Consider the following 26,730-nt stretch of genomic DNA (forward strand, 5'->3'; position numbering starts at 1 on the left):
CACACCCACTCTTGTGAAAACTCTGTCGTAACATAGATATCAGACTATATGTGCTATTTGCGATTATTAAAATGAGTGGTTAAATGGATCTCTGCTCTAACACTATGTGAACCCTTACTACTATAAAGTCTACTCTACACCCTTGAACCTAGGACTATGTCATTAAGTAAGGGTAAGATGTCACTACTTTAACATGTAACCGAGGGATCATGATTGATATAGTCCAATGGAATATGTCAGGAAAGCGGTCAAACCTAAATGAATTAGCATGAATAGTTAGGGAAAATTGTTAGTAACACACCACTATTTATAGCTCATAGTTTGGACAATTATATTAACTTTGTATTCAATATAATTATGAATATAAATATATCTGTAAGTTAGGTTTAAGCATTTTTAATTGAGATATGACTCATTTAAGGGTTTTTGAAGGTGCTTGAACTAGTGTGATTGACAAGCCAAGGTATAAACAAAAAATTTTATTTTGAGTGATGTGTTATGCTAGTGAGATGGACACTTGTCATAAACGCTCCTACTTTACAACTTCTCATCATGTCGCACACTCCAATTTTTCTATGAAGAAAAGGACTTGATGCAAGATTTTAAAAAAAATAAATAAAGATTTTATCCAATGTGGACAAGTGGGAGATGTTAGAATTTTGAATGTTTTTTTATTTTAAATTCACCGTCCATATGTGGGATAAATAAAAGGATGATGAACAAGTAGATAAGATTTCATGAAATTCAAATTTTGTTTTTGAATTAAATTGGTTCAAAATAGAACGGAGATAATTATCCATTCAATTTGGAATCCTTATCTTTCACAAAAAAAAAAAAAAAAATGTTGCTTATAAATAGTAAGCTCATAGGTGAGTCCAAAAATCTTTACTCCAGAAGGTTTGATCTTCTTCATATCTCTTCTATTTTCTCTCAATCAAGTTCTTGTTGTTCATCTACACTTAAAATATGGAAGGTGGAATAATGAGAAACTCTAATAGTTTCTTTAAAGAATGGAGTATTGGGATAAAGCTTTGGAAAGCATGACATGATGTAATAGTTTTAAATTCATTAATAAATTTATTTTTTTATGTATCTTGTTCACTTTACTATCCCATATGCATTAATTGATTATCCGAGCATACGTAATCATATAACTTTTATTATAAATAATTTTGGTGCATTAGGAGTTGCACAGAGAATATAAGTTATAGGTTTCTTGCAAAATGATAAGTCATTCATATTCAGTTCATGGATTGTGGCAATCAAGAAAAAACTATAGTGCACTACCTTTTAATTAGAATGATGGTTTGTCTTAACCTTCGAGATGAGTTTCTCGTAGTGAGTGTACTATTATATATAGTTAAACATTGAATAGAACTTATAGTGAGTCATGAAGTTAGGGAATCAATTGTTATGATTGACCAAACTATTATATTGCATGGATTTTTTATCTTTAGAGGATATTGAGCATGTGTTAAAGTCAACGAGAGGTTTTGACTTATGGATGATAAGGTGGTTATACATCCTTATGGATTGGGTCACTATTAATAGAAACTAGTAGCAACAGGTATTCTCAATGAAGGCACCATGATATCTCATGGGGATTAAGACTGTGTGTTCCTTTTGGTGGTCTAATTGACATGTGATATAGTAAACTATGGTCATAGCATTTCTTTTAGTGAAAATTTGACATATTTTTTTTGGAGGTAAAGTATGTTAATTAACCACATAATAGGTGAGATCTATAACTTAAGGATTGGAGAGGTAATCTTAATAGGTGATAGCACTACTTTGTTAGATTATGGCACCAATTCATAGGAAATCTGCATACAATGGATAGTAAGTCATAAACTTGAACTTTATTTCGTTATTATTTACATAAGATATTGGAGTATAGTTGATTGTTTATAGTAAGATGTTGAATCAACTTTAGAATTGGATTCTAATAGAGTCAGTACTCATGTGGGTCTTAATGGTCCCAATTCGAACTCATACACCTTGATGACATAGCTGATGAGGGTTAGATAAGTTCTAAGTCCACTTATGTGCATAAGGGCATTTTAGTAATTACATAAGGTTACACAAGGGTTAGTGAACGACATCTCTAGACTAGATTAATTAATTACTTGGATAGCCTTGTTTGGTAAATTAATCAATTAGGATGTTTTTTTAGGTTATATTAAGTGATCTAAGCTCATGTGACTCAAGTCATTTAAATCTAATGAAGAACCCTATAAATATCCTCCTTAGCAGGTTAAAGTTTCTAATTAGTCGTCTTTCACCATCCAAAAAGAAGAGAAAGCTTTAGCCAGCACCATTCTAAATACCTCACCACTTGAGTATCAAGGATCAAGGTAAAATCATAGGGTGGAAGAACATGGGTTTATGAGGCTTTCGGCGACTTCGAATTTAATATTCTCTAAATGAATTTGATTTAAGAACATTAAAATCAAACTTAAAGTTTTCTATAACACTTTTCTAATCCTTTATTTTGCATTTTCGCTTCCATAGCCTAAGGAGTTTTCATGCACCTAACCTAAGCTTGGGATAAAGAATGGAGAAATTTGAAATTCCCTACAAAAAGTTATTAACATTAAGGATTGTAATTCAAGTTACAAAGATCTTCTTCAAATATTTATCTAAACTATAGTTTTAATTTTTATCTTATAGGACTAATACCATTTAAGATGCTATAAAGGGCCCTAACGTTAGTCTAACTGCCTTTGTTATCAAGATTATCTCATTCTTATTTGGGCTTTAATTCTCCTATGGATCTACCAGTTCTATACAACTTTAATGAAAGTCACTAACTCAAATCAACAGCATTCTAAATTCATTCTTACATTTTTCAAAATGAATTTCATATGTCAAATAGGGATAATTATTTCCACTAAAGTAGGTTGGATTATTTACAAATGCTCCCACTTCTTGTGATTCCATGAATCAAGATTATGCAAGAATTGGAAAAAGTTTAATTTTTTAAATTCAACATATTCTAATACTAATTGAAACTTTCAATATTGATTCTAAAACTAGCTAAGCGAGGGAATGAATAGGTTGTTATGATATTTAAGCCTAAAAATTCAATTTTTTTCATAATTGTAATTTTTCTTAATCTATATATATGTGTGTAATTTACGTGAAAAACCCACTTGCAAGGTCCACTAGAAAACCTATAGATATAAAAATTATAGGTTTAATCAACTTTAGAGTAAATTTACTAATTATGAAAAATCAAGTACTCAAATTTATATGGACTACATGTTTCCTTTTTCTAAAGGTCTTACACGGCTAGTACCTACATTTGTTTTCATGTTCATGTTGCAATGTTTCATGCTCCTAAGTGAACTCCTCAACAACTTGAGCGGATGAAATCAATATCCACAAACTAAACTCGATCAAAAATTAAGCTCTCGAAAGTGTTAGAAATGCACCTACTCTATGATGTGCACCTAACATCAATAACATAAGGTATATTTATAGTCTTAAAAACCTAACAAGTTGGGCCGATGTCATGAAAAAATTGGAATAAGAAAATTAACAAAAATATGTAACCTGATTACAAGCACTTAAAGCTAACAGGACCACTTGAGCGCTCCTCACAAATTCATTTTTCCAACCTGTTATTTAAAAATTGTCTAAGAAAAGACAAAATACACTTACAATTTAAAATATATATATATGTGTGAACTAATAACAAAGCACTTGAATGCTTGTAAGAACAAAAATATGTACAAGAAAATTAACAAAAATATGTAAATTGATTACAAGCACTTCAGTGCTCATAAGGACCACTTCAGCACTCCTCACCAAAATTTGTTTTTCCAATGGATTGTTTTTAAATTATCTAATAAAAAAACAAAATACAATTTTTTGTAATTTTAAAATGTGAAAGACAATTTTAAAAATTAGTCAAATCTTTTAAATTCCTTCGAATCAACTCTCAAAACAAAATTTATTCTTTCAAAAAATAAATTCATGCATTTATAAATACACATTTAGAAGAATAATTGAAAAATATAAAGTAACTTCCACTAATCACATTCATGATCCTCATGCAAATAAGGATGACCTTTTTGAATGATAGATTCCAAAGCAACTTTAAGCAAAGAAGAGAAGATGATATCAAGACCAAAAGGGAGACTGAGAGAGCACATGAATGTCTTCATGTAAAATGGAATGGTAGGTAGTGATACTGCAATTATAATGTCTAATGAATCAAAAGCTGTGGTCCTCATCTTCTCTCTTTTCACCATTCTATCCCAATTCCCAATTGACTCCATATTATTAAAGTTCTTTGGGCTCTCTCTCCACCACCACACCATTGCTGAATCTAATTGAGGTAGACCCCCACCCCAATCATAATTACCCCACATGGTTTGTCTTCTCGTTACAATTGATCATATCACATATACCCTTGCAGTTACTATTTGTGCCCCATTTTTTCTTGGCATCATTGATGAATTCCATCAAAGGGCTTTCTTCCAAATTTTCTAATACAAAATTTAGATACGCTTGCTTTCAAGCAAGGTGATCATATCCATTCTGACAACTTTCTGGTTATATCATTGATCAAGTGGGTTTTTCTAATGAAGTGTGTGAGGTGGATGGTGACATCTACCAACTAGGGTTCACACCATCTTTGACCTGGCTCCTAATAGGTGATCTCAAAAAATGGTTCGGTTCCAAAGGAGAGGGAAGAGGGGGCACCGTTGCGTTTGCTTTTGCTTTTGCTTTTGCTTCTGCTTTTTATTTAATAGAAGAAAAGTAATACCTATTTGGCATATATGGTGGCTGTCATGGTTGAGCAAAGAGAAAGACATGTCTGTTTTTAAGAGGCTCTTTTGGCTTGAAATTTGGCTTCAATTACCCTGACCTGTCACTCTGGGAAGATTCATGTACAGGCAACTATTTGGACATTTGCATATGGTGTAGAATATTAGATATTTTGTCCATTGAAAAAAGAGGATTGAGACCCCTTACTTGATGACCTCCATTTGTTACATATGGGGATTATCTTTGCCAAATCCCTAAATTTCTACAAACCCCCTCATACCCCATATGTTAGCAGTGGGACTAGTCAAAAGTGGATTAAATGGTGGGGGTGAGGGTAGATGGGATGGCCTCTGTGACCAAGTTACAAGTCCAAATTTTAAGCTACTATGTTGGTCACACTTAACCCATGCCATGTTCATCACAACTTTATTGTTAAGAGGAAAGTGGATTCACATGGCAGTTATCAATCAAATGTAGGCTCAAGTTAATTTAATCTTTAAATGAAGTCATCTTTCTTCCCAAAACAGTAGCTACAATTTTATAATCATTAAATTATATTATATTACTCATACTTGCAATGTTTCCACACATTCACCTAAATTATTCATTTCTCCTAACTTGCCTCCATCTAAAAAAAAAAATTGTGTTGTTTGTTTTTGCCTAAATGATCACATAAGCAACCTAACTTTTTTGTGCTTGCAACTGTTTTTTTTATTCTCGAAATCAAAAAATCAAGAAAACATGTTGGATAATCAAAAGCCGTTTTCTATTTCTTGTTCTTTAAGGTCAGAAATGTGGTGTTTTTGGATAATAATTTTTAATTCTTTTTTTTTGTTATTTTCACTTATTTTTAGATGATTGTTTTAAATAATAATTATACAAATATGTATAATGATTAAAAATAAAAAAATAGTTGTAAAAATTATTTTTAAAAATATTAAAAATAAGTTAAAAACATTTTAGATTTCCAAATAGGTTTTTTTCAATAAAACATCAAATAACAGTTTTCAAAAATTATTTTCCACAACTGTTTTCAAAGGCAATTACCAAACAGCCCCTTGGTTTCTTTTTTTTATAATGTCACTAACAATGTCAATTAAAAATCCTTCTTTTTATTTGTTTTTTTTTTAAAATCTAAAATTTAATAAATATCATACATATGCTTTGAACATAAAGTTTGCTATGATAGAATAAAATATGGTGGATGCAGGAATAAATTTTTTGTATCATTGCCACCCTGCTAAATTTGTCAAAAACATGTTGCTACTTTTGATTTAAAGCAGTTTCACTTTAGGGGAAACAAAATTTGAGACACTGTTTGGGTATGGACAAGAAAAAGCAGGAAAATTGGACAAACTTAAGAACTTCTTATTATTATACAAACAAAAAATAAAAAATGCATGGTCCCACACAAAAAAAATTTGTCATAATTTTTAAACTCTATGTTCTAGTATAATTTATTTGAAAACATTTTTTATTTAGTTTGTTATTATTATATATTTTGGACAAACCACTTTAATATATCATTAAAAATATTAATTATAACTTAAAATAGTTAAGAAACCAGTCCTTGATGATTTTATTTTTATTTAAGAATAGTACTTTTAATTAAATAAATATATTTACAATAATAGGTTCCCAATAATACTTGTTATAAAATAACGAGAATAGGTAATAAGAATATTATGATTTACAATGAAAAACCTTAAATAAAAAAAATTATGAATAGAGTAGAAAAAAATTCATTATATCAAAAATTGGTCCAAAAGAAAAGAAGGGATGGGAGATAAGGCCGATCTCTTCAAAAAATATCATAATTTTAATTTTATTAAATATGTTGTACCACGAGTTTTTTAGATTGGACTAAATAGAATTCCGATCACAAAGCTTTAACAATACTAAACATAATAAATTTGATTAGATATTTAATTAAAAAAAAATTGATGTTGTTTTTATATATGTTGTTAATATTATTATCATTAATTATTTATTTTATAAAACAATTAGTAGAGTGAATGAAATTCTTTAATAATCAAAATTTTAATTTATAAAATAGAATAATTATAAATAAAAAATTTAAAAGAAATTTGAAAAATGAGGAGGCAATTAAGAAGGGAGAATCCAAAAGGAGATGTTGAGAAGGCCGTAACGGAAACTGAAAGGCGTTTCGGTTTGTGAGGACAGGGGGCTGTTAAATTATTTTGGGAGTGGGGAATTGGGGGTGAGAGTTTTGGTATGATTGGGGGTGCATCGCACGCGCCGTAAAGGTCGACTGGGGGCAATCATTATCGTCATCCTGTTTAGCATACGACAAGGTTAATTGACTGTTGACTGCGGGCGGAACAGAAATCAACATTATCCGCATTTATTTTAATTAAATGGCCTTAAAAAATGACATAATTTTTTAATAATAATAAGGTCGTGTGAAAATGAAAGTCTCATTTTTCCAGTATAAGTGAGAAGCTGGAAGAGGGCATTGAGAATTGGAAAGTGGCCGCTCTCCTTGCTTCCTCTCTCTGACTCCCCATCAAACAAACACTCTCTTAGTCTCTGCTTCCCGTTTCTGTCTCTCTCTCACCCCCTTTCATGGTAGCTTAAGGGTGTGTTTGGATACATTTCATAAACAGGAGAACAAAGAAAAAAAAAATGGAAGGAGGGATACACCCTGCGGAAACGTCGGCTTTCAGGGACTGCTTCTCTCTAGCTTGGAAGAACCCGTATGTTCTTCGTCTCGCTTTCTCCGCCGGCATCGGTGGCCTTCTCTTTGGATATGATACTGGTACAATTTTTAGAAGCTCTTTCTGCTTTCTGCTTTCTTCTTTCGTCTTTCTTCTTCTACTACATCTATGAAAGATGTTGATCACTGCGTTGTGATGGGTTTGAACTTTGAAGGAGTGATATCGGGAGCGCTTCTCTATATCAAAGAGGACTTCGATTCTGTGGATAAGCAGACTGTGTTGCAGGTACTTGTCTTCAATTTTTTTTTTTTTTCTTTTTTATATATTGATCCTCTTGGACGTTACTACCCCTTGTCGGCTTTCTGTTTGACCCAACTGCCCTCCAATCTTTACGCCTCAGAAGCAGCAGCCACTCAATTTCCACTCATTGCCCAACTCCCTCATCTAAGCTTTTTCCACTGGTTCACTTTGGATTCATGAACTCGTGATGGGTTTTTTTTTCCAAACAAAAAAAAAAAGAAAAGGAAAGGAAAAAATTATGACAAGACTCATGCTGCCCAGGTCTTTCTGGGATTTTTGTGTTCATATTTGTAAGTTAATAAATTTCTCTACAAGATGAAATATTAAATGAGAGGAGTTTTCATGATACACGTGAAAAAAAAAATGAAATCAATTTTTGAATTGAGTAAATTATCAGGATGAATACCCTTTTCAATGATCCTCAAGGAAGAATTCATGTGAAGCCCACATTATGCAGCCAAAAAAATGTCTTTCTTGATTAAATTTCCTACGCCATCTAAATTTTCCACGGGGATTGATGAATATACTTGACAGATTAGTATGGATGACAATAAATATGTATATATAGGAAAGCATAGTGAGCATGGCGGTGGCCGGAGCAATTATAGGAGCTGCAATAGGTGGATGGATGAACGACCGGTATGGAAGGAAAACTGCAATTCTAATTGCAGACTTCCTCTTCTTCATTGGAGCTGTGATCATGGCTTCAGCTCAAAACCCAGCTACGCTCATCGTTGGACGAGTATTTGTTGGACTGGGTGTTGGAATGGCTTCCATGACGTCCCCACTGTATATCTCAGAAGCTTCTCCAGCAAAAATTCGAGGTGCCCTGGTCAGTACCAATGGTTTTCTCATCACTGGAGGCCAGTTTCTGGCTTACCTTATCAACTTGGCCTTTACCAAGGTAAGCAACCAAAAAAACTCTTTCCTTTCTGTTTTTGTTTTGTTTTTTTTTTTTTTTTTTCTCTCTATTTCTTACAAGTCAGGAAATACAACCCACTTAATCAAGATGGCCGTCGACCATGAGGAATGGTTTCTAATGGCTGAAAATATTGAGTTCCAACGGTAAGCAACTTCACAGAAACTGAACTTAAAACCTTCCACTTCAGGTAGAGACTTCTTTTTGAGAAATTACTTCTGATCATTAAATTCCATGAATTGGAGGACCTAGGGAGAAGGAGTTTGAAATATTTATTTGATCACATAATTGTTAAATATGGAACTATCAATACCCGGTCAAAGATAAAAATATGAAGACAGGAATTGATGAAATCCTCTAGGAAGTGTCAGAAAATCTTGGTTGATCGATATTTTGAAAGCTGAATTTGCTACTTCCTCTCAAATTCAGTCTATCATTTATGTTTATGGGCCACTAGATCAAGTAGAACTGAGCTATGGAAAAGTGAACCCTGCATACACTGGATTGGTTTGGTTCCCATTGAACAACTGGATACCTTATTACTTATCAGTAAAGTTTACAAGATGATGTAAATGGGGTAAGAATCGGAAGTTGTTTGTTCCTGAAGTTTGCTCAAAGCATGAAGACGTAAACATATGAGAAGACACTAATCCACCTTGTTTGTGTCAAAATATAGGCACCAGGGACATGGAGATGGATGCTTGGAGTTGCTGGAGTCCCTGCTTTGGTGCAGTTCATATTGATGATCCTTCTTCCAGAGTCCCCTCGTTGGCTTTTCCGCAAGGTTCTCCTTTCACAAACTTCAAAACTGTAGAGCTTCTAAATTCCAATCAATTATTCCTTTAGTTTGGTTATCGGAGAGGGAAAATGCAAAGAAAAGAAAATAGAGAGTAAATGTAAAAGGAAAGAAAAAGTGAAGAAAAATAAAATATAGAATTATAAATGATAAATTATTTTTATTTACTATTTCAAACTCATTTTATTTATTTTAACTCATCAATATAAAGATTAAATAATTTTAAAAGGCATAAATTTTTAACTAATTTTAATTATATTTAATTTTCTTTAGAATATTTTATAGGATAATCATGAAAAAATCATTTTTCTTAACATTTTTTTTCTTTCTTTTGTACTTTCCAGAACCAAACATAACCTTAAGTTCCAGCATAATCAATATTTTCTTATCTAACAGGGGAGAGAAGAAGAGGCCAAAGCCATACTAAGGAAAATATACCCAGCCCACGAGGTTGAAACAGAGATCCAAGATCTAAAGGAGTCGGTTGAAAAAGAGATTGACGAAGAGGGATCTTCTGAGAAGATTAACTTCATCAAACTATGGAGAACCAAAACAGTTAGGAGGGGACTCATTGCAGGGGTGGGGCTTCAAGTCTTCCAGCAGTTTGTGGGCATAAACACAGTTATGTACTACAGCCCCACCATTGTCCAGTTTGCTGGTTTTGCATCAAACCGAACTGCACTCCTTCTCTCGCTCGTAACTGCTGGACTCAATGCCTTGGGCACCATTGTTAGCATATATTTCATTGACAGGACTGGAAGGAAGAAGCTTTTGGTCATCAGTCTGATTGGTGTTATAATCTCACTTGGGCTTCTATCAGCAATCTTCCATGAGACAACATCACACTCGCCAGATGTTAGCCCGCTAGCAACATCACGCTTCGCAAATTACACCTGCCCGGATTACAGTTCAGCCAAAGAAGATGCTACTTGGGACTGCATGAAGTGTTTGAAAGCTTCATCTCCAGATTGTGGGTTCTGCGCCTCCGCTGCTAACAAGGTAAAACACATTTTTTTGTATGTATTTCTATCTTCTTGGTTGCTATTAAACATGAATGAAATCTTCACAGAATTGGTTCCTTCCCAAATTTTTATGCAAGAAGTCCTGTCTCAAAACTGAGAACATTATTTTCAGAATTTCCATTCCCCGCTGAGTTAGCAAAAAATTATGAATACAACACATGCAATGAATAAAGAAAAAAAAAATCACGATACTATAGCTTCAAAAAATCCATTGTTTGCTCTTCTTGTTATTGATAATAATTATTACTTTTGTTGTTGCAGCTGCTTCCAGGGGCATGTTTGATCTCAAACGACACGGTGAAGGATCTGTGCCATAAAGAAGATAGTCTATGGTACACAAGCGGATGTCCAAGCAAATACGGGTGGCTTGCAGTAGTTGGCTTGGCTCTTTATATCATATTTTTCTCCCCTGGAATGGGTACTGTCCCATGGATTGTGAATTCAGAGATATATCCTTTAAGGTTTCGAGGGGTTTGTGGGGGAATAGCTGCCACTGCAAACTGGGTCTCCAACCTCATTGTTGCCCAGTCCTTCCTTTCTTTGACACAAGCCATTGGGACGTCTTGGACATTCCTGCTATTTGGAGTAATATCAGTTGTGGCCCTGTTCTTTGTGATAATTTATGTTCCAGAAACCAAAGGGCTTCCAATTGAGGAGGTTGAGAAGATGTTGGAGATGAGAACATTGCAGTTAAGGTTTTGGGAGAAAAGGCCAGACTCGTTACAAAAGAACCAAGCTGTATGAAAATAGAAGGAACACATGACAGATAAAGACATGCAGTTTGAGTAAAGGGCTAGTGTCACACTGCCTTACTTGGTGGTGTGAATCCTACCAACTGCTATTAGTTCAATAAAATTGAGATTGATATGAGTACCTTGCCTTCTTTATTAGGACCCCTACTACAAGAATATCAAACTCTGGATGGACAAGGCCATTTCTAAAATACTTGTGTTGGATTAGTGACCCTGTTGCCTTGGGTTACGTTGAGGTTGAAAGGGCACAACTCTTTTTATAGCATTTACCTCTTTGTTTTTAGTGTTTTATTAACTTGGTTTTCAGAAATGCTTTGCAAGCACAAGCCTGAATGCACTGCCCCAATTAAGATTCCTAAGCCTAGATGACCATTTGGTCCAGAGTAAAGCCCTACTAAACATGAAAGAGGTAAAAAGAATTGGCAGGGAGTAGTGGGGGTGTCTACTCCTAGATTTACCATGGGTGTGCACTCATTATTTTGCTGCATTTTTAACTTCATTTTGCTTTAAGAAATTAATGTCAAACAAACCACTGCTACCTGGCTTCTTTTCCTTTAGCAAAGGAGAATTTTTTATCACGAGCAGTTTGAGTTGTGGTCATTCTGCTCTGCATGATTTGGACTGCACTGCTAATCCTTAGCACAGAAACAGGACGGTTGAAGTATCAGAAATATGAATCATAAGCAAAATTATTAAGTGGATACAATCCTGAATGTGTAGAGAAGGGCATCATATGCTAGTATTCCAACAATGACCATGATCAAATTCAGCTTCCAAGAGACTATGGGCAAAATTCCTCCTCTTAAACAACAAAATCTAAAACATTTAAACACCAAAAAACAGAAAATTCATAATCCCTGGGAGACATCCTGACATTAAGCGATATGCTCTGCGAGGGTTAGAATCTTAAGGTGCTTTTTCTTCCTTAGTTCATGGGGTACTGGCCCAAATACTCGAGTCCCTCTTGGCTGGCCTTGCTTATCAAGAAGTACTACAGCATTGTCATCAAACTTGACCTCACTACCATCGCATCTGCCACGTTGCATGGCAGCACGCACAACCACACCATATACAACTTCTCCTTTCTTCACTTTTCCATTGGGGTGAGCTTCCTTCACTGATGCAACTATTGTATCGCCCAGTCTTGCTCCTTTCTTCCCCTTCAAAGCTTGTATGCACATCACCTTTTTTGCCCCTGAGTTGTCCACAACTTTGAGAACGGTCCTCATCTGTATGAAAGTCCTTTGCTGCTGCTGTAGAAATTGTAAGACAAATCAACGACACAACTATTGGAGCAAATCAGAGGTGGAACTATAAGCAACTAATTTAGCTGAACTCATTTGCAGGGGTTTCCTTTTGTTTTTTTTATTGAAAAAGAAGATGAAATTTGTTAACTTGATTAATCAACTTGTTCAATGACCTAAGTTCTTGAAATCTAGTAGAAGCTGGCTAATTCTATACTAAATGGATGGTGAACCTGAGAATATGTACTGTGTGCAGTTACACATCTAGGTGTTAATTCATCCAACCAGAATTGCTAGAACACAAAAAAACATCTACAGAAAATTGAAACTGTTCAATTTTCCTTTGTCATGCCACACTCTTGGGTGAAATTAAGTGCTTAGTGAATATAGCATGTCCTACATGGACAATTCATTCATTTTGAAATTATTGTATAACATAGCACCACATGACAAAGGAACACTGCAAGAAAGTATCCTTGGATTATTCTATCAAAATTGGGATATGCTCATAGCTGTTCTTCAGACATGCCCATGTCCAACAGTGAGCATGTTTCTGCAGACATTCTCTAACTAGAATAATCATATGAAATGCATAAAATGGCTACTTAATGCCATTTTAAATGAATGTAAGTAACATCAAGTAGTAGCCATTTTGAAATGTGGAAGAAAACTTCTATTATTCAAAGTGTTAGAGAATCTTGAAGAATAAAAGTTTTCAACCACTTCCAGTCACAGAACAAAGTATTATATTAAAACATAAACGATGGTTTGTTGAACCTGCCATGTACAATAAGGATATAAACCAAGATATTAATGAGTCACACCAGGAAAGTAAAAACTGGGATGCATGGAATCCCTGGAAGCTTGCAATAATGAGAATTATATTGCAACTTGAATTCTATAAAAACTTGGAAGAATCAAATCAAAAAGAAACATGCTAACCTGAGACAAGAAATTGTTCCATGTGCTATCAAGTGATGTTCTCAGTGAACCAGAAGAGATGTTGCCAAGCCCCCCAAACACTGATCGGCCCACTATTTTTTATTTCCAGAAAAATGAAACAAAATGCAGTCAGTCATCAGGAGAAAAAAGGTAGCATAAGAGTAAAATACTAAGTTACCATTCAAAGTAATGGAATATATGGACAGAAATCAATTTAGATAAGTAAAATACAAAGTAAGTTCCCAGTTCAAACCAGTCCAAACATGGTAGGCACCCAGAAAAAAGAACCAGTCAGAGAATCTAAGTAATCCCATCCAGGTATGTTTCCATAAGATTGAGCTAATGCATATTAGCTATTAGGGGAAGAATTGGTGCTCAATGTAAAAGCCATCACTCCAAACAATAGTTCTTTACTAGACCAACTTCAGCAAGCACATGCTTCCTTAAGATCAAGACAAGTTCCTTGACCACTTCTGATGTTACTTATATTGGTTTACTTGGTAGAGGGGTCATGGTTTCCAACCATATGCGTACTGTTATCAATTTTGACATGTCACATATTTGGGTGACACCATGGTTCAAAGCCGCAGTATCGGTCATTGACTCGGGAGCTCCTAAGGCACCTCAGTCTCAGCATCTCAGATTAGTATGCACTGATATGCAAACTATACTAATTAAAAACTAAAATATATTTTTAAAAATTATTATAATAATAAAAAAAATTAAACACAATGAAATGAACTCAAGAATTAATAAAATAAACTTCTTTCATTTAATATCTAATTGCATTAATATATAATTTTAAACCATTAAATATAATTAATAACTATTAAATATTTAACTACAAATACATATCAATATAGTAAAAATATTCTAAAATACTATTATTATATTTTATGGTATTTCATAATATATTTAATTTTTATATTTATATAATTAAATTTATTAATTTATTATTAATGATTAATATTCATATTTTAAAAAAATTATTATATATCCATGTTTAATACTTGTAAAATTTATCATATTTCAATTTGTTATGTTTTAATTCTTTATAAATATCCTATATAATTAATTTTATAAATAAATTATCATATATTAGGAATAATTAATTTCATAAAAGGAATAAGGTTAAAATTTCCTAAATCCACTCCGCTACTTTCCCAATTCCTAAATTTCAAACCAAGGAAGAGGAAATGAAGCATCGTCCCACCCAACTTGTCGTTGACCATCAACAGAGACAATATTGTTGTTCAACACTACTGACGCTTCCAAACCAAGATAGAGAAAATGTAGAAGCATTGTTGTCACACCTACCCAATTCATCATCAACCATCAACGAAGACGATATTGTTGTTCAACGACATCGACACAACCAGCAAGTAAGCAATGAAGATTGAAAAAGAGGGTCGGGATCGGAATGATGCCTCAGCCAATCCTAGCGCTACCACTCACCGTCGTTCAATCCAACAACAATGAAGAAGATTGTTTTGTGGGTTTGAAGTCATGGATCCGAGTTAACTCGGTGTAGTTTTGGTGAATCGGAACAAGTTTTACCAATTTTTTACCAAGTGCAAAACATGTATCAAGTATCGGACTCATCGCGGAGCTTGGCAAGGCGGATACGACTCAGCTGAGTCATACTGGACTCGGCTGATACTTTGAACCTAGGGTGACACTTTGTACATGAGGTAGTAGCTCTTCACCCGTTCACACAGAAAATAATCCCAGAAATGCATTAGGATTTTAAATACTGTACATGTGATATGTTGTATTCATGACATTGTGAATGTTAAATAACAAATATTATCAAATAGCAAATAGGTCAGCTCTTAAAATTTCACCACATCTATAAAACACTTACAAAAAAAATCAAGATTAAAAAGGAGGAAGATAAATGAACAATAGAATTCTGCACAGTTCCTAAAATTAAGTACCTAGTATGGCTTCATATGCATATATAATCATGGAAAAACAAACAAACAAACAAACAATGAATGCCCAATTCAAAGGAATAAAAAAAGCAATGAGAGAGAGAGAGAGAGAGAGGCAGAGGCTTGAAGAAAAACTATCCGTGGTCAAGTTAGATTTTATCGATTTAAAGAATGATGTAGGTGTGATATTTATTTTTTATCATCTGATTCTTCCTTTTCTAGTTGTTAATCAAGGCTTGAAGAAATTTGATCCCAAATAGCTTGATCTTAATTTAGGCTGACTTGATTTAGTTTTGAGTCTTGACTTGATTTTGGATTGTCTTGACTTGGGCATTGACATGAGTTGGACCTTGGCTTGACTTGAACCTTAGCATGACTTGGGTCTTGCCCTGACTTGGCCTAACTTGAGCCTTGACATGACTTGGGCTTTAATCTCAAATCAAAGAAATCTTTTGTAGATTTCGATCTTAAAACTTTAAACTTAATGCTTTAAAAATCTTGAAAATTCAAAAACACTTTGAAGAAATTGAAGTCTTATTTGAAAATTTGAAGAAACTTTGGATCTCCCTAGAATAGCTCTACTCCAACTCATGTCATCAAAATTGTCTAGAAAACTTTGGAAGTGGCCTTATGTATATGATTGGAAACACCATATTTAGATAGTTTTAAGATTCCTTAAAAATATTATTCCTTAATTCAAGTTAATATTTAGGGAGATTTAGAAGACCATATTTGATAGTCTTAATCATTTAAAATATTATTCTTTAAGTAAAAATAATATTTAAGAAGACTTAGAAAACTATATTTTGTAATTTTCAATATATCTCTCAACAAGACTTGATAATTACTTTTTTAATTACCAAACTTGTCAGCTTTGTTTATTCTAACAATTATATTTTAATTATTTACCTATCAAAAAAAAAAACAATTATATTTTAATTATCAAAATATATGTTCCATTCTTTAAATGAAAGACAACTTGTCTTCCTCTTGCGTGGGACCTATATGACACATGACATTATTTAAGTGGTAGAAAATTTATACCATGTGAAAATTTTTAATTGATCACAATTTAAACTAATTATTAACATTTAGTTTTTTGTTGGTCTATAATTAACTTAATTTGAGTATGTGATAAACTGAAAAGGCTTAATTTTTCCCATCTACAAATTTACAAAATATCTATTGTTTAAGCAAAATATGAACTACTAATTACTACTCATGAATGTTGAGATTTTGTCTCTTTTCCTTTCTAATATTCGAGCCCTTGTACAATAGAAATTTGTATTCTCTAAATTATATCCATACTGTGGTATATAATAATGCTACATATGGACATGGCTCTAGGGAGAACTAAATGGCAAAACACGTAGCCAATCCCAAGTAGTGAGGCTTGAGGTTTGGTTGAGATGTGCTTTATGATATGTATGATTGGAGATAAATATGTTACAATATAGACTAGAATATATATATTATACATATGCAATATATTTTATTATATCAACTATAAATGCGGATCAGAATTTGGACAAAACCTAGTTATTAGTCATTAGATCAAAAGCATTCAGATCATCAATGGAATTGTCCTATTGGAATCCAATACCAAAAACAACTAAAGTTGTCAGCAGCTCAAATCATTCCAAGATTGTTGAGTTATTGAGCTTTTTGTTTGAAACAAATAAGGGTCATGTGTGCAATTGATTAGGATCCTTGAAGGGCTTACTTGAGGCATGACTAGGTAAAAGAACAGTCGGATTAGTCCCAAAAACAAGCTTAAGCCCCCCCCCCCCCCAGATCTACACAGGAAAGCTTGAACAAGACTAGGCGATCTTGGAGAAAACCCAACTTGAGCATAATTAAGTTCAACAAAGTCAGGATTAAGCAGTCCAATACTCATTTAGTTCATTGAAGATCTACAGAGGAAAGGAGAGCATAGATTCAGAACCTTATGCAAATTGCTCTCATTTTAATCAAACCGTAATCCCAATTTCATTATGAAGCAAACAATTCCAGTAATTCCAAGAACAAAAGGTAGAGCTCAGCATGTTTTAACCATTCATAAAGTTTAAAGTTTCTATGATAAGATCAGAAACCATGCAAAATGAACAACTGAATAACATATGCAGCTGCAAATTTAAGAATCCAAAACTAATTCTGTTATGCAACTTCAGGTAAGTTTTTAATAGAGCAAGAGAATACATATTAATTACTATAAACTCATTAAGAATGAGATAGACCAAAAAGCTTCTATAATGTTTTAACACACGAACTAACCAGAGAAAGCAAACCAATCACCACTTTAAAAACATGAAGTCACATACCATGAGACAATCTGGAAGCAAAACGTGCAGCCATCTCTGGATGTAAAGTGCCAACCTAAATCGCAAATTCCTTGTCTTCCCTGTCACAGTGAAAAAATAAAAATAATAGTTACATCAGCAGCTCTTCAATTATAAGTGCAGAATTAAACACAAAAGATAAACAAAGTTCCATGTAGAAAATGATAACCCAATAATCAATCTTCCATTATGGACCTCTGAGAAATCACTACATGTCAGCAATGTGCTTTCAATTCCACACATAACCCTGCTCCACATAAGAACTTGGATTGGACGGAAATCAGAAGCCTTAAACAAAAAAAGAAATGGAAAAAGAAGAATACAGAGCTAATAGCCCTCAAAGGTAATGACTTATGAAGGAATTCCTAACATAAGAAATTCAATGCCAATTGGACAAGGTACATGGAGAGTGCAGCTTTGAAGTTAATCCCCAAAGTGTTAAAACACTCTCGAACTAGGAACCAAAAAGAAAAATTCAACACCGAATGGACCATTACAGTATGCTGTCACTTGCTGGGACAAAGACAAGGCCTATAACAGCACTAACACTTCCAGTTTCTGGATAATGTTTTTCATATATAATTCTGTACTGTTTACATACAAGGCATAAATATTACTCGTAGATTTCCACAATTTTTGACCCATGTTCATCCTAATTGAACAAAGGTTTGAGGATACATGAAAACAGAAACAAATCTCTCAATAAACAATTTCAAAATCTTTTCTTTAAAAAAAAAAAAAACCGCGTTTTCAAAGTAATGAAGAGTCCAATAAGAACTCAAACAACAAGAAACACATCTAAGATTAGTGCAAAAAAAATGCTCTGTTGGGTTGCAGGGGAACTGGATGAACAGAAAAAGAAATTTCATTTTGTACCAGGAATTTTCTCTTCTTTTCTATTGGTACTTAATCCATGTTATATATTTTGGGATTACATCACCCCATTATCATCTGTGATAAGAACAAGGAGAATAAAAACGAAAAAGAGTTAGGGTTAAAGCTTTAGACAACGCAGTAGAAGCAATGTGTAATCAAACTCCAAACTCGACAAATCATCTCAAACCGTCATTCATAGATATACCAAGAAAACAAAAATGAGTTTCAGAAGAAAAATTATGAGAACAAAATGAGTGAAAAGCTTTCTGAGATCGGAAAATGAAAAACTGGAGAAACACTCACCGGAAACTCAAGACCCAATTCGAACGGTTACTTCGGGGGTTTCAGTCAAAACCCTTTCTGACAGGGGCTGTGGTCTCTGAGCTTTGGGCTTTGGGCCTTGGGCTTTGAGCGAAAACAATTCGAAGAGCCAAATTATGGACTTTTACAGGGGGGCTTTGGGCTTTGGGCTTTGGGCTTTAAGAGAAAACAATTCCAAGTGCTAGATACAAACTATGGGAATGGATGAAAGAGGAGGGGAGAAAGGAAAGAAAATGTTATCTCAGAAACCATAAGGACGTTCCTGTAAATGTTACAAACCTTAGGGTAGTTGCTGTAATTCACCACCTACATTTTCAGACCCAACCCTACATGCAATTTAAAATAAAGTAGCATTAGAACTAAAAGAAAATGTCTTCATCATGTAAGAATTTAAGATTACAAACTAGGGACCGTTCCCAAAACTTGGGCCCATCTATTTATTCAATTTGGTGAGGCCCAACGACATAAACTGGACTTGGATTTAAGATGGATTTGAGCTGGGACGCAATATAGGGTTCGGCTCAACCTCAGGCCCACCCTACCTAAATGTTTCAAATGTGTTTTTATGAGGAAGATTTATCCAAAGCAAATATCTTTAATTATAAAAAAATACATGTATATCATATATTCCTTTTTCTTTTTCTTTTTTAAAAAATAAAAATAAAAAGAAGTACTATTTTCTTGTTTTAGAAAAAATAATGTGTTAAAGTCCCTTTGATAAAAGGACAATATTAGCATTCAAATTTTGTGTAACGATACCCAATCGTGTACATATTATCGGTTTTGAACCTAAAAGGATTCTCATGATTTTAAAGCATGTCTATAGAGTTAAAAAGAGCTCATATTTATATAATGTCAAAAATTTTCTTCTCTATCCAATATATGATGTCACAAGCACCCTCCTCATACAAACACAATGTCTTTATTATGTCCTCTAATATTATAAGGTCGAACAAATAAACATTCCTCATAAGGCCAAACAAACCTCTATACGTGAAGGATCAACTTTGATAGTATTTATAATAACTTGTATAAAATCATATAAATATTATTTACTTTAAATTCAAAAAACCCTTACGATTTTAAAATATGTTTACAAAATTAAAAAGGGTCATATTTGTATAGTACCAAAAAATTTCAAACCCCATTTTGAAATGGAATATGAGGTCCTCGGATGTCCCAAAAGGAAGTATACAATTTTGGGATATTTATAATTTTCTATCACACAGATAAAGAGGCGTGGACCACATAAAATATGGGAAATGGTCAAAAATGGCAGAAGAAGATATCTTCAAAAGTTTTAAGGATTCTTCCACAAGAAGAACACACAAAATGCTGCACTACCTATATATATATATATATATATATATATATATAGATGTTGGTCAATCAGAAGAGGGGATTGTGTTGACTGATCAGAATATTGACCTTGAAGGAGTGTTGTAGCTTCACGCTACTTCCTTGTGTATAAATTGATTTCATGGGTTGAGTTTTTTAGCCTCTCAATCATGGATTTGTAAGTGCATTTTGACAATGAAAGGAAAAATTGAATAAGAAGTTAGTCAATTTACGTTACTCAATGTTAGATAAAATAAGACTTCAATTCCCATATTTAAACTCTTTCATTGGAAGCTACAACTGTCATTTTTTAGTTACATTATGTTGTTTGACTTGTAGGTTTCCCATTGACCGGGGTCACCCCAACCAAATAAGTTAACCACTCAATTCAAATATTTATCCACATCCTTTTATTTTTCATCCTCCTCCCTAATCCATATCGTTATAATTAATTCAAAAATATTAAAATATCAAATCTTTGAGTTCAGGTTATGTACGGATAAATAAGACTAAAATATACTAAAATAAAACTTTATATGCCTCAATACAAATCAAACCTTTTTTGTCTTTCTTCTTTGTAGTTATGTCATTATAATTGATTAAAAAATAATAATGACCCATTACAAAAATTGATGTAATCACCATCACTCTAGAGGATTTTCAGGCATTCATTGGATGGAGATATACAATAATGGGAAGCAAGTTGATTGAATTGATCTCTAAAAGTCTAAAACTAAATTAAGTCTGATGTGTTTTATATTTTATATAGAGTTTAACATTGACCCCTAAAAGCGTTATTTAATGTTATTTTTTGGTCTTGAATGTTATAATAGACTTGCTTGCCTTGTATACAACGGTAATGTATGTAGACTTTTTATAATAGTAATAATGGTGTTTACAAACTTTCTCGTCAAGTTCCGAATTGAGAAATACAATTTTGTCAATGTAACCATATAGTGATGACTTGGGAAGATACCCTTTAATGGGTGGGACTTGAAGGATGTCTTTTTTCTTAGTATGAAGTTGAGATGAGTTGTGTTATTCAAGGAGTAACTAGGTGACATGTATCTAATTTTAGTATCACCAACATTAATACTAAAATATCAAATCAATAACTATCGAACCTTGAATTTAGGTTATTTGATAAATATACAAATATATCATAAGATTAAAATATAACGGGATTTTCATCTTATATGTAGTATAAACAAATGAAACTTTGATATAAAATAAAAATTTGGAATTTTACATATGGATAGTGTCTTTTGGATTGATATTTAAAAAAAAAAAAGTAATTTGATATAGTAATAGGATCCTAATTAATTAGTGAGAGGAGAGGTTAAAATGTAAGGTGATTTTTAGTGCATGTTGGGACAAGAACATATGTGAAACGTGAGCATGCAATAATTGGGATAAGAGCGGTCGTGTCCCAATCTGAAAACTTAATGGGAATAAGATTCACGAATCATGTGTTGGGTTTGGCCATTCTCTATATGGGGTCATTCCATTGGGCTAAAAGGTGGTTTAGGCAATCCACTGAAAAGGTGGAGTCTTACCTTTTGCTTCCCTCTTCATTACTACTACATTGCCTCCTTACCAATTTTGAAGATACCATATTCCAAAACCCAAATAAATAAATGAATAAATAATTTTATTTGTAATTAATTATAAAATAAAAATAAAAATAAAGTGAAAAGATAAGTAGTGGTAGGAAGGAAGAGAGAGAAGGAAGGGTGATGATGGAGGACGGTAGCGGAAGACCGTGACACGTGCAGTGGAATGGAGATATCGAGAAAAGCATTGAGATATTACACGCCTCACTCTTCCACTCACACACACTCAGACCAGGACACGTGCCTCTGCCTCTTCCTCGATTTCTCCTTCTCACCACTTCTCTCTCTCTCGAGCCTCTCACCGGTCACCCCCTTCTTTTTTTTTTGCCCTTTTTTCCTTTTACCCTCTCCTCGTCTCCTCCTCCTCTACCCACTTGGCCCTCCTGTAAAGCCTAAAGAGCCCTCTGCATTGGGCGGCGCAAACCCACCTTTTTCCCCATCTTCCACTTCTTTTGCTTTCTCCCACCTCACCTCTCCCATTATCTATCATGAATCTTATTTTATTAAATTATTGGATTTTCCCATCACATTTCGCTTAAAGAACAATTTCCTTTCTCATTAACTTTTCCTAAATGTTGTCAACTCTTTAGCACATTACATAACATATTAATTTTACGTCGTGGACATATGTTTGTACACAATGGGACAAAGATTTAAATAAAAAATGGGTGTCCTTTGATCAGAGGGTATGCACAAGTGTCAGATTGGAGAGTGGGTGAGGTGTAATTGGTGAGGAGTGGGAGTCGGCAGTGGCATTTTTTGAAGAGTTTAAAAATAAAAATATGTAATTAAAAAAAGGGGGAAATCTAGAATGGGAAATATTTTAATGGTTGGCTTCAAATTTCCCGGCAAGTGAGAGAGCATGGAATTGCGAGAACACGCCTGGGTGGGTTGGTGTTAATGTAACAGATGGTTTGTTTACATTAGTTTTTGGTCATTGTGTGGGAGACATCTCTCCATTCCTCTAAAAGGCTATCACCCACCATTTTCCTTAATCTCCACACTCCCCCCTCTCTCTATTATTCTCTTTTTGTGTACTGCAAAATTGCTCTACTATTCTCTCTCGCCCCTTGTTTTCATTTTGCATTGGAGACTTGGAGTTTAGTTTGGTTGGACTATTTATTATTTGATAAAGTTGAAGATGAATATTAAAAAACTTTGAATGTCAAATCTTATAAAACCCAGTTGATAATGATTTTGAAAATACTTGAAACTGTTTTCTTATCTGGTAATTAATAAAATTCTAAGAAATTCTTTTTTTTTAAATTTAGAAAATTTGAATAATTATTGATAAATGAATTTTTATGAGAATTTTCTTTTTTTTTTTGTTTTGTTAATACTATTAAAATATTATAAAATTGTTTTTTTAATTGATATTCAAAACCATCTTTTTTTAGACGTGTTTCTAATGAACCCTTAACCTAATTCTCAAGTTTTTACATAGCAACCCAAGTTAGCTTACTATATCTAATAAGAATTTTGATAAAAATAAATAAAATTTGAATGATTTTTTTTAATGGGAAAACAAAATACAGGGTTTATTTGATAATTATTTTTTAAAATGGTTGTGAGAAATAATTTTTTGAAAATTGTTCTTTAATGCTTCGTAAAATAAAAATCTATTTCGAAACCTAAAATGTTTTTAAAATATTTTTAATATTTGTAATTATATTTTAAAAATATATACATGTGGATAATTGTTTTTTAAAATAACATTTAAAGAACAAGCGAAAACAACATAAACCAATTAAAAATTATTTTTTAAAAACATCTTATTTTATATTTTTAAAAACATAAAATAAAAAACAATTTCTGATTGTTAAATGCTTTTTCTTGAATATTTTTTTTCAATAACAAAAAACTATTTTCGAAAACAATAATCAAAGAGGCCTAAAGACTCCGTTAAGTAATCAAAATAAAGTTTTTAAAGAAATATTTTATGAAGTGCTCGAGAGAAGGTTATCTTAACATTGTAAAAACTATTCTTTAAAGACAATTTTTGTGGTTAAAATCGGAAAAAAAAAAAAACAATTTTAATTATTTTTAACTATTAATGTTCTTGCAATTTTAAAATGTAGAAATAAACCCTTTAAATATTTTATAAAAGCAATTGATTTTAGAAAATTCCTTTTAAAATAGTTTATGAAATTGTATTACACATCAAACATGTTTAACATCATCTTAATTACTTCTACTTAAAAAAAAAAAAAAAAAAAATCCACCTTAAGTAAATTATGGACAAGTAACACTACTTTTATAAAAGAATTAAAATGAAAAACTACCCTAAACCCATCATGGCTTTCCATTTTGCCATGCAATTGGAAGAAGGTAGGTATAAGTTTCCTTATTTAAACATCCCCTAACTAGATAGGGCATCCTACAAACCATTCCATTGTACATCTCTATTCCCCCTACTTTTCACATCTCCTCTCATTTTATATTTTATTTTTTAAAGAGATCTTGAAGCTTCTAGACTCAGGCCTACTTTGACTGATCATGGTAGGAAAAGGAAAGAGTTAATCTGAGGGAGAAGTCATACTTTTGACTCGTGGAATTCAAGCCAAAGAAAAGAAAACATTTCAACATTCTTCCCGCTTAAGTCAAACCCATTAAGTTAAAAGACATGCATGGGTTTGTACTTGTGTTTTTAACCTAATTTTCAGACAATTAGGCTGCTAGGCATGGTTACATATATTCAAGATAGAATAATAAGAGGTTGTAGAGGACAAAGGAGGGCATGCATTCAGTCAAATCGTTCAAGATTATCCTTAATGTGATTTTTTTTTTTTTTTAACCTCACCTCAAAAGAAGCTATGAAAAATAATATTAACTTATTTATAAAGTGTATAATTACTTTAAAATTTTGTTCGAAAAAGGCTGAGCTGAGCTTTTAAAAAAAAATTATTATCTTAAATTTTAAAAACATCAAAGTGTTTAAAATGAAAAAAGCTTAATAAAAGTTTGAAGATCCAAATAAACTAAATCCTTAGAGTTATTAAGGCTTGGCTTGGGATGGTTTTTAATTTTTGGCTTTAGTTGGAAGTTAACCAATATCGTAATTTTTAAAACGTAATTATTAAACATTTAAAAAAAAAAATTGTAGAACTCAAAATTGACCTCCTACAACAAGAAACAATTCCCTACTTTCCATAGTAAAATAATCTTTGTTTGTTTTTTTTTTATTTAATTATAAATAAAACTTAAAATTGAATGGTGCTTAATATTATTAAATATTGGTTTGGTTTTATAATATTTTATTTCTATTAAATATTAAAAAAAAAATTAACATGTTATTTTTTTATTTAAATTTTTTTAAATATTTTGATTTTTTTTTCTATTACATTGAAATTTATAATAAATCATAAAAAAGTAAAAAAATAAAAAACAAGATAAAAGGTTAAAAAAATAAATATTTTCTAAGTTTTTTTTTTAAAAAAAATCATAAGTCCTTTGAGTAAAATTAATCAAAATAGGTAAAAACTCTTATTAGGCTTAAAAAGGAGTTTTTGGCTTCTCAACTCATTTTGTCACACCTTTGTCAAACAAAAAAGTCATGTATTTTTATTTCTAAAAATAGAAAATAGAGTTCTTAAATCAATATTATTAATTTTTAATATAGGAATTTTAAAAGGTGAAAAGCTCTTTTCCAATAATTATGAGGGTTTGAACATAAATACATGAATTATGGGCCATAAAAGGATAAGCACAAAATTCAAAATCCAAGGTGCATGCATGCTAAAATGAATCATGAATCATGAGGAGGAGATAGAAGCAAAAGAAGAGACATCCAAACAAGGCCTAAGAGTGGGGTGGGGTGGCAGTGCCACGATGAGGCAGGAGAGAAGAAGAGGGCACCAAATAGCTGGCCTCTCTCAGTTGTTACTTGTAAATTTGTTTGGGAGCAGAGGGATGGTAGTGGCCAGTGGGTCTTGTGGCCCATCAACCGCTACCTTCCATCATTCAATAAATAAACAAATATATGGAGGGAAGCTAAGAGACACATCATTACTCGTACGGACACCCTATTTGTTTAAATGCCCTCAAAATCCTTCCTTTTTTTTTTTAATGTTAATTCCCCCAAAAAACATTACTTTTTCGAAAGTTTGTGATTAGTTGGGAGTGAGTGAGTTCTCAACTCGACATTTGGGTGGTGGGGATCACCCTTTGTTTTTTACATCACTTTGGGGAGCCTAGTGCTCTCCTTTTCATTTCCTTGTACCTAACCCCCCTTTTTCCCTTCTATTTACTAACCTACCCTCATCTCCCTTATTTCCACCCTATTCTATTTATCAAAACTTTTGACCATACTTTTAGAAACAACTTTTTATTCTTAAAAATAAAAGATTAAGCTATATTCGAAAAGTATTTTTAAAAAACATTATAATACAAAAGTCTATTTCAAAATTCTTAGTTTGTTTTTTATATTTTTAAATATGTTTTAAAAATAAATTTAATATTTAATATTTTATTTTTAATTATTACCTATATTTGTATAATTATTTTTTATAATCATTCTATAAAAATGACTACAAAAATATTTTCTAAAAACACCAAAATTTCTATTTTTAAGAATATAAAATTATTTTTTATTTTTTAAACTTAAAATATATTTGATAATTTTTTTAGTAAAAAATAATTTTTCGAGAACTTATTTTTCAAATATTGTATCATAACATATTTTAATTATTTTTATTTGTTCTATAAGAGATTTTTTTAATATATACATATAAACAAATAATAATTAAAAACAAAATATTACAAATATAAATTATTTTAAAAGTATTTAAAAATGCAAAAAAACAAGTTCGAAGACCTTCTAATTTTTCAAACAAATTTTTATTTGAAAAATTATCAAGAAATTTTTTGTATATTTTTCTCTT

The 26,730-nt window shown here is 32.2% G+C and overlaps 2 protein-coding genes across 5 annotated transcripts; one reads left to right on the top strand and one right to left on the bottom strand.

The window, feature by feature from the left end:
- The first annotated feature begins 7,243 nt into the window (after positions 1-7,243).
- Positions 7,244-11,538, top strand: LOC117923524 (probable inositol transporter 2). Its single transcript, XM_034841851.1, has 6 exons — positions 7,244-7,555; positions 7,669-7,739; positions 8,323-8,658; positions 9,350-9,457; positions 9,866-10,468; positions 10,753-11,538. The coding sequence occupies exons 1-6, from the start codon at positions 7,423-7,425 to the stop codon at positions 11,233-11,235; spliced, it is 1,734 nt and encodes a 577-aa protein (XP_034697742.1). The 5' UTR covers positions 7,244-7,422; the 3' UTR covers positions 11,236-11,538.
- Positions 11,539-11,899: 361 nt separating this feature from the next.
- On the bottom strand, positions 11,900-18,977 carry LOC117923526 (50S ribosomal protein HLP, mitochondrial). Of its 4 annotated transcripts, none has more exons than XM_034841853.1 (4): positions 18,882-18,977; positions 17,685-17,764; positions 13,430-13,521; positions 11,900-12,496 (listed from the first exon to the last, which is right to left on the bottom strand). In XM_034841853.1, the coding sequence occupies exons 2-4, from the start codon at positions 17,716-17,718 to the stop codon at positions 12,119-12,121; spliced, it is 504 nt and encodes a 167-aa protein (XP_034697744.1). In that variant the 5' UTR covers positions 17,719-17,764; positions 18,882-18,977; the 3' UTR covers positions 11,900-12,118. The 4 variants fall into 4 exon arrangements, with proteins under 4 accessions (XP_034697744.1, XP_034697745.1, XP_034697746.1 ...); XM_034841854.1 differs by lacking the exon at positions 18,882-18,977 and adding an exon at positions 18,579-18,802; XM_034841855.1 differs by lacking the exon at positions 18,882-18,977 and adding an exon at positions 17,872-18,403 and having other exon boundaries at positions 11,900-12,493.
- Between the last annotated feature and the right edge of the window lie 7,753 nt (positions 18,978-26,730).

The sequence above is a fragment of the Vitis riparia genome, chromosome 10 (genome assembly GCF_004353265.1).
Source record: "Vitis riparia cultivar Riparia Gloire de Montpellier isolate 1030 chromosome 10, EGFV_Vit.rip_1.0, whole genome shotgun sequence".
NCBI classification, from domain to species: Eukaryota; Viridiplantae; Streptophyta; class Magnoliopsida; order Vitales; family Vitaceae; genus Vitis; species Vitis riparia.

Coding starts and splice junctions, on each gene's coding strand:
- LOC117923524 (XM_034841851.1), top strand. CDS start 7,423: ATGGAAGGAGGGATACACCCTGCGGAAACGTCGGCTTTCAGGGACTGC. Junction 7,556..7,668: donor TCTCTTTGGATATGATACTG/GTACAATTTTTA, acceptor TGAACTTTGAAG/GAGTGATATCGGGAGCGCTT. Junction 9,458..9,865: donor CTCGTTGGCTTTTCCGCAAG/GTTCTCCTTTCA, acceptor CTTATCTAACAG/GGGAGAGAAGAAGAGGCCAA.
- LOC117923526 (XM_034841853.1), bottom strand. CDS start 17,718: ATGGCTGCACGTTTTGCTTCCAGATTGTCTCATG. Junction 13,522..17,684: donor TGCTTCCAGATTGTCTCATG/GTATGTGACTTC, acceptor AATAAAAAATAG/TGGGCCGATCAGTGTTTGGG. Junction 12,497..13,429: donor GGAACAATTTCTTGTCTCAG/GTTAGCATGTTT, acceptor CAATTTCTACAG/CAGCAGCAAAGGACTTTCAT.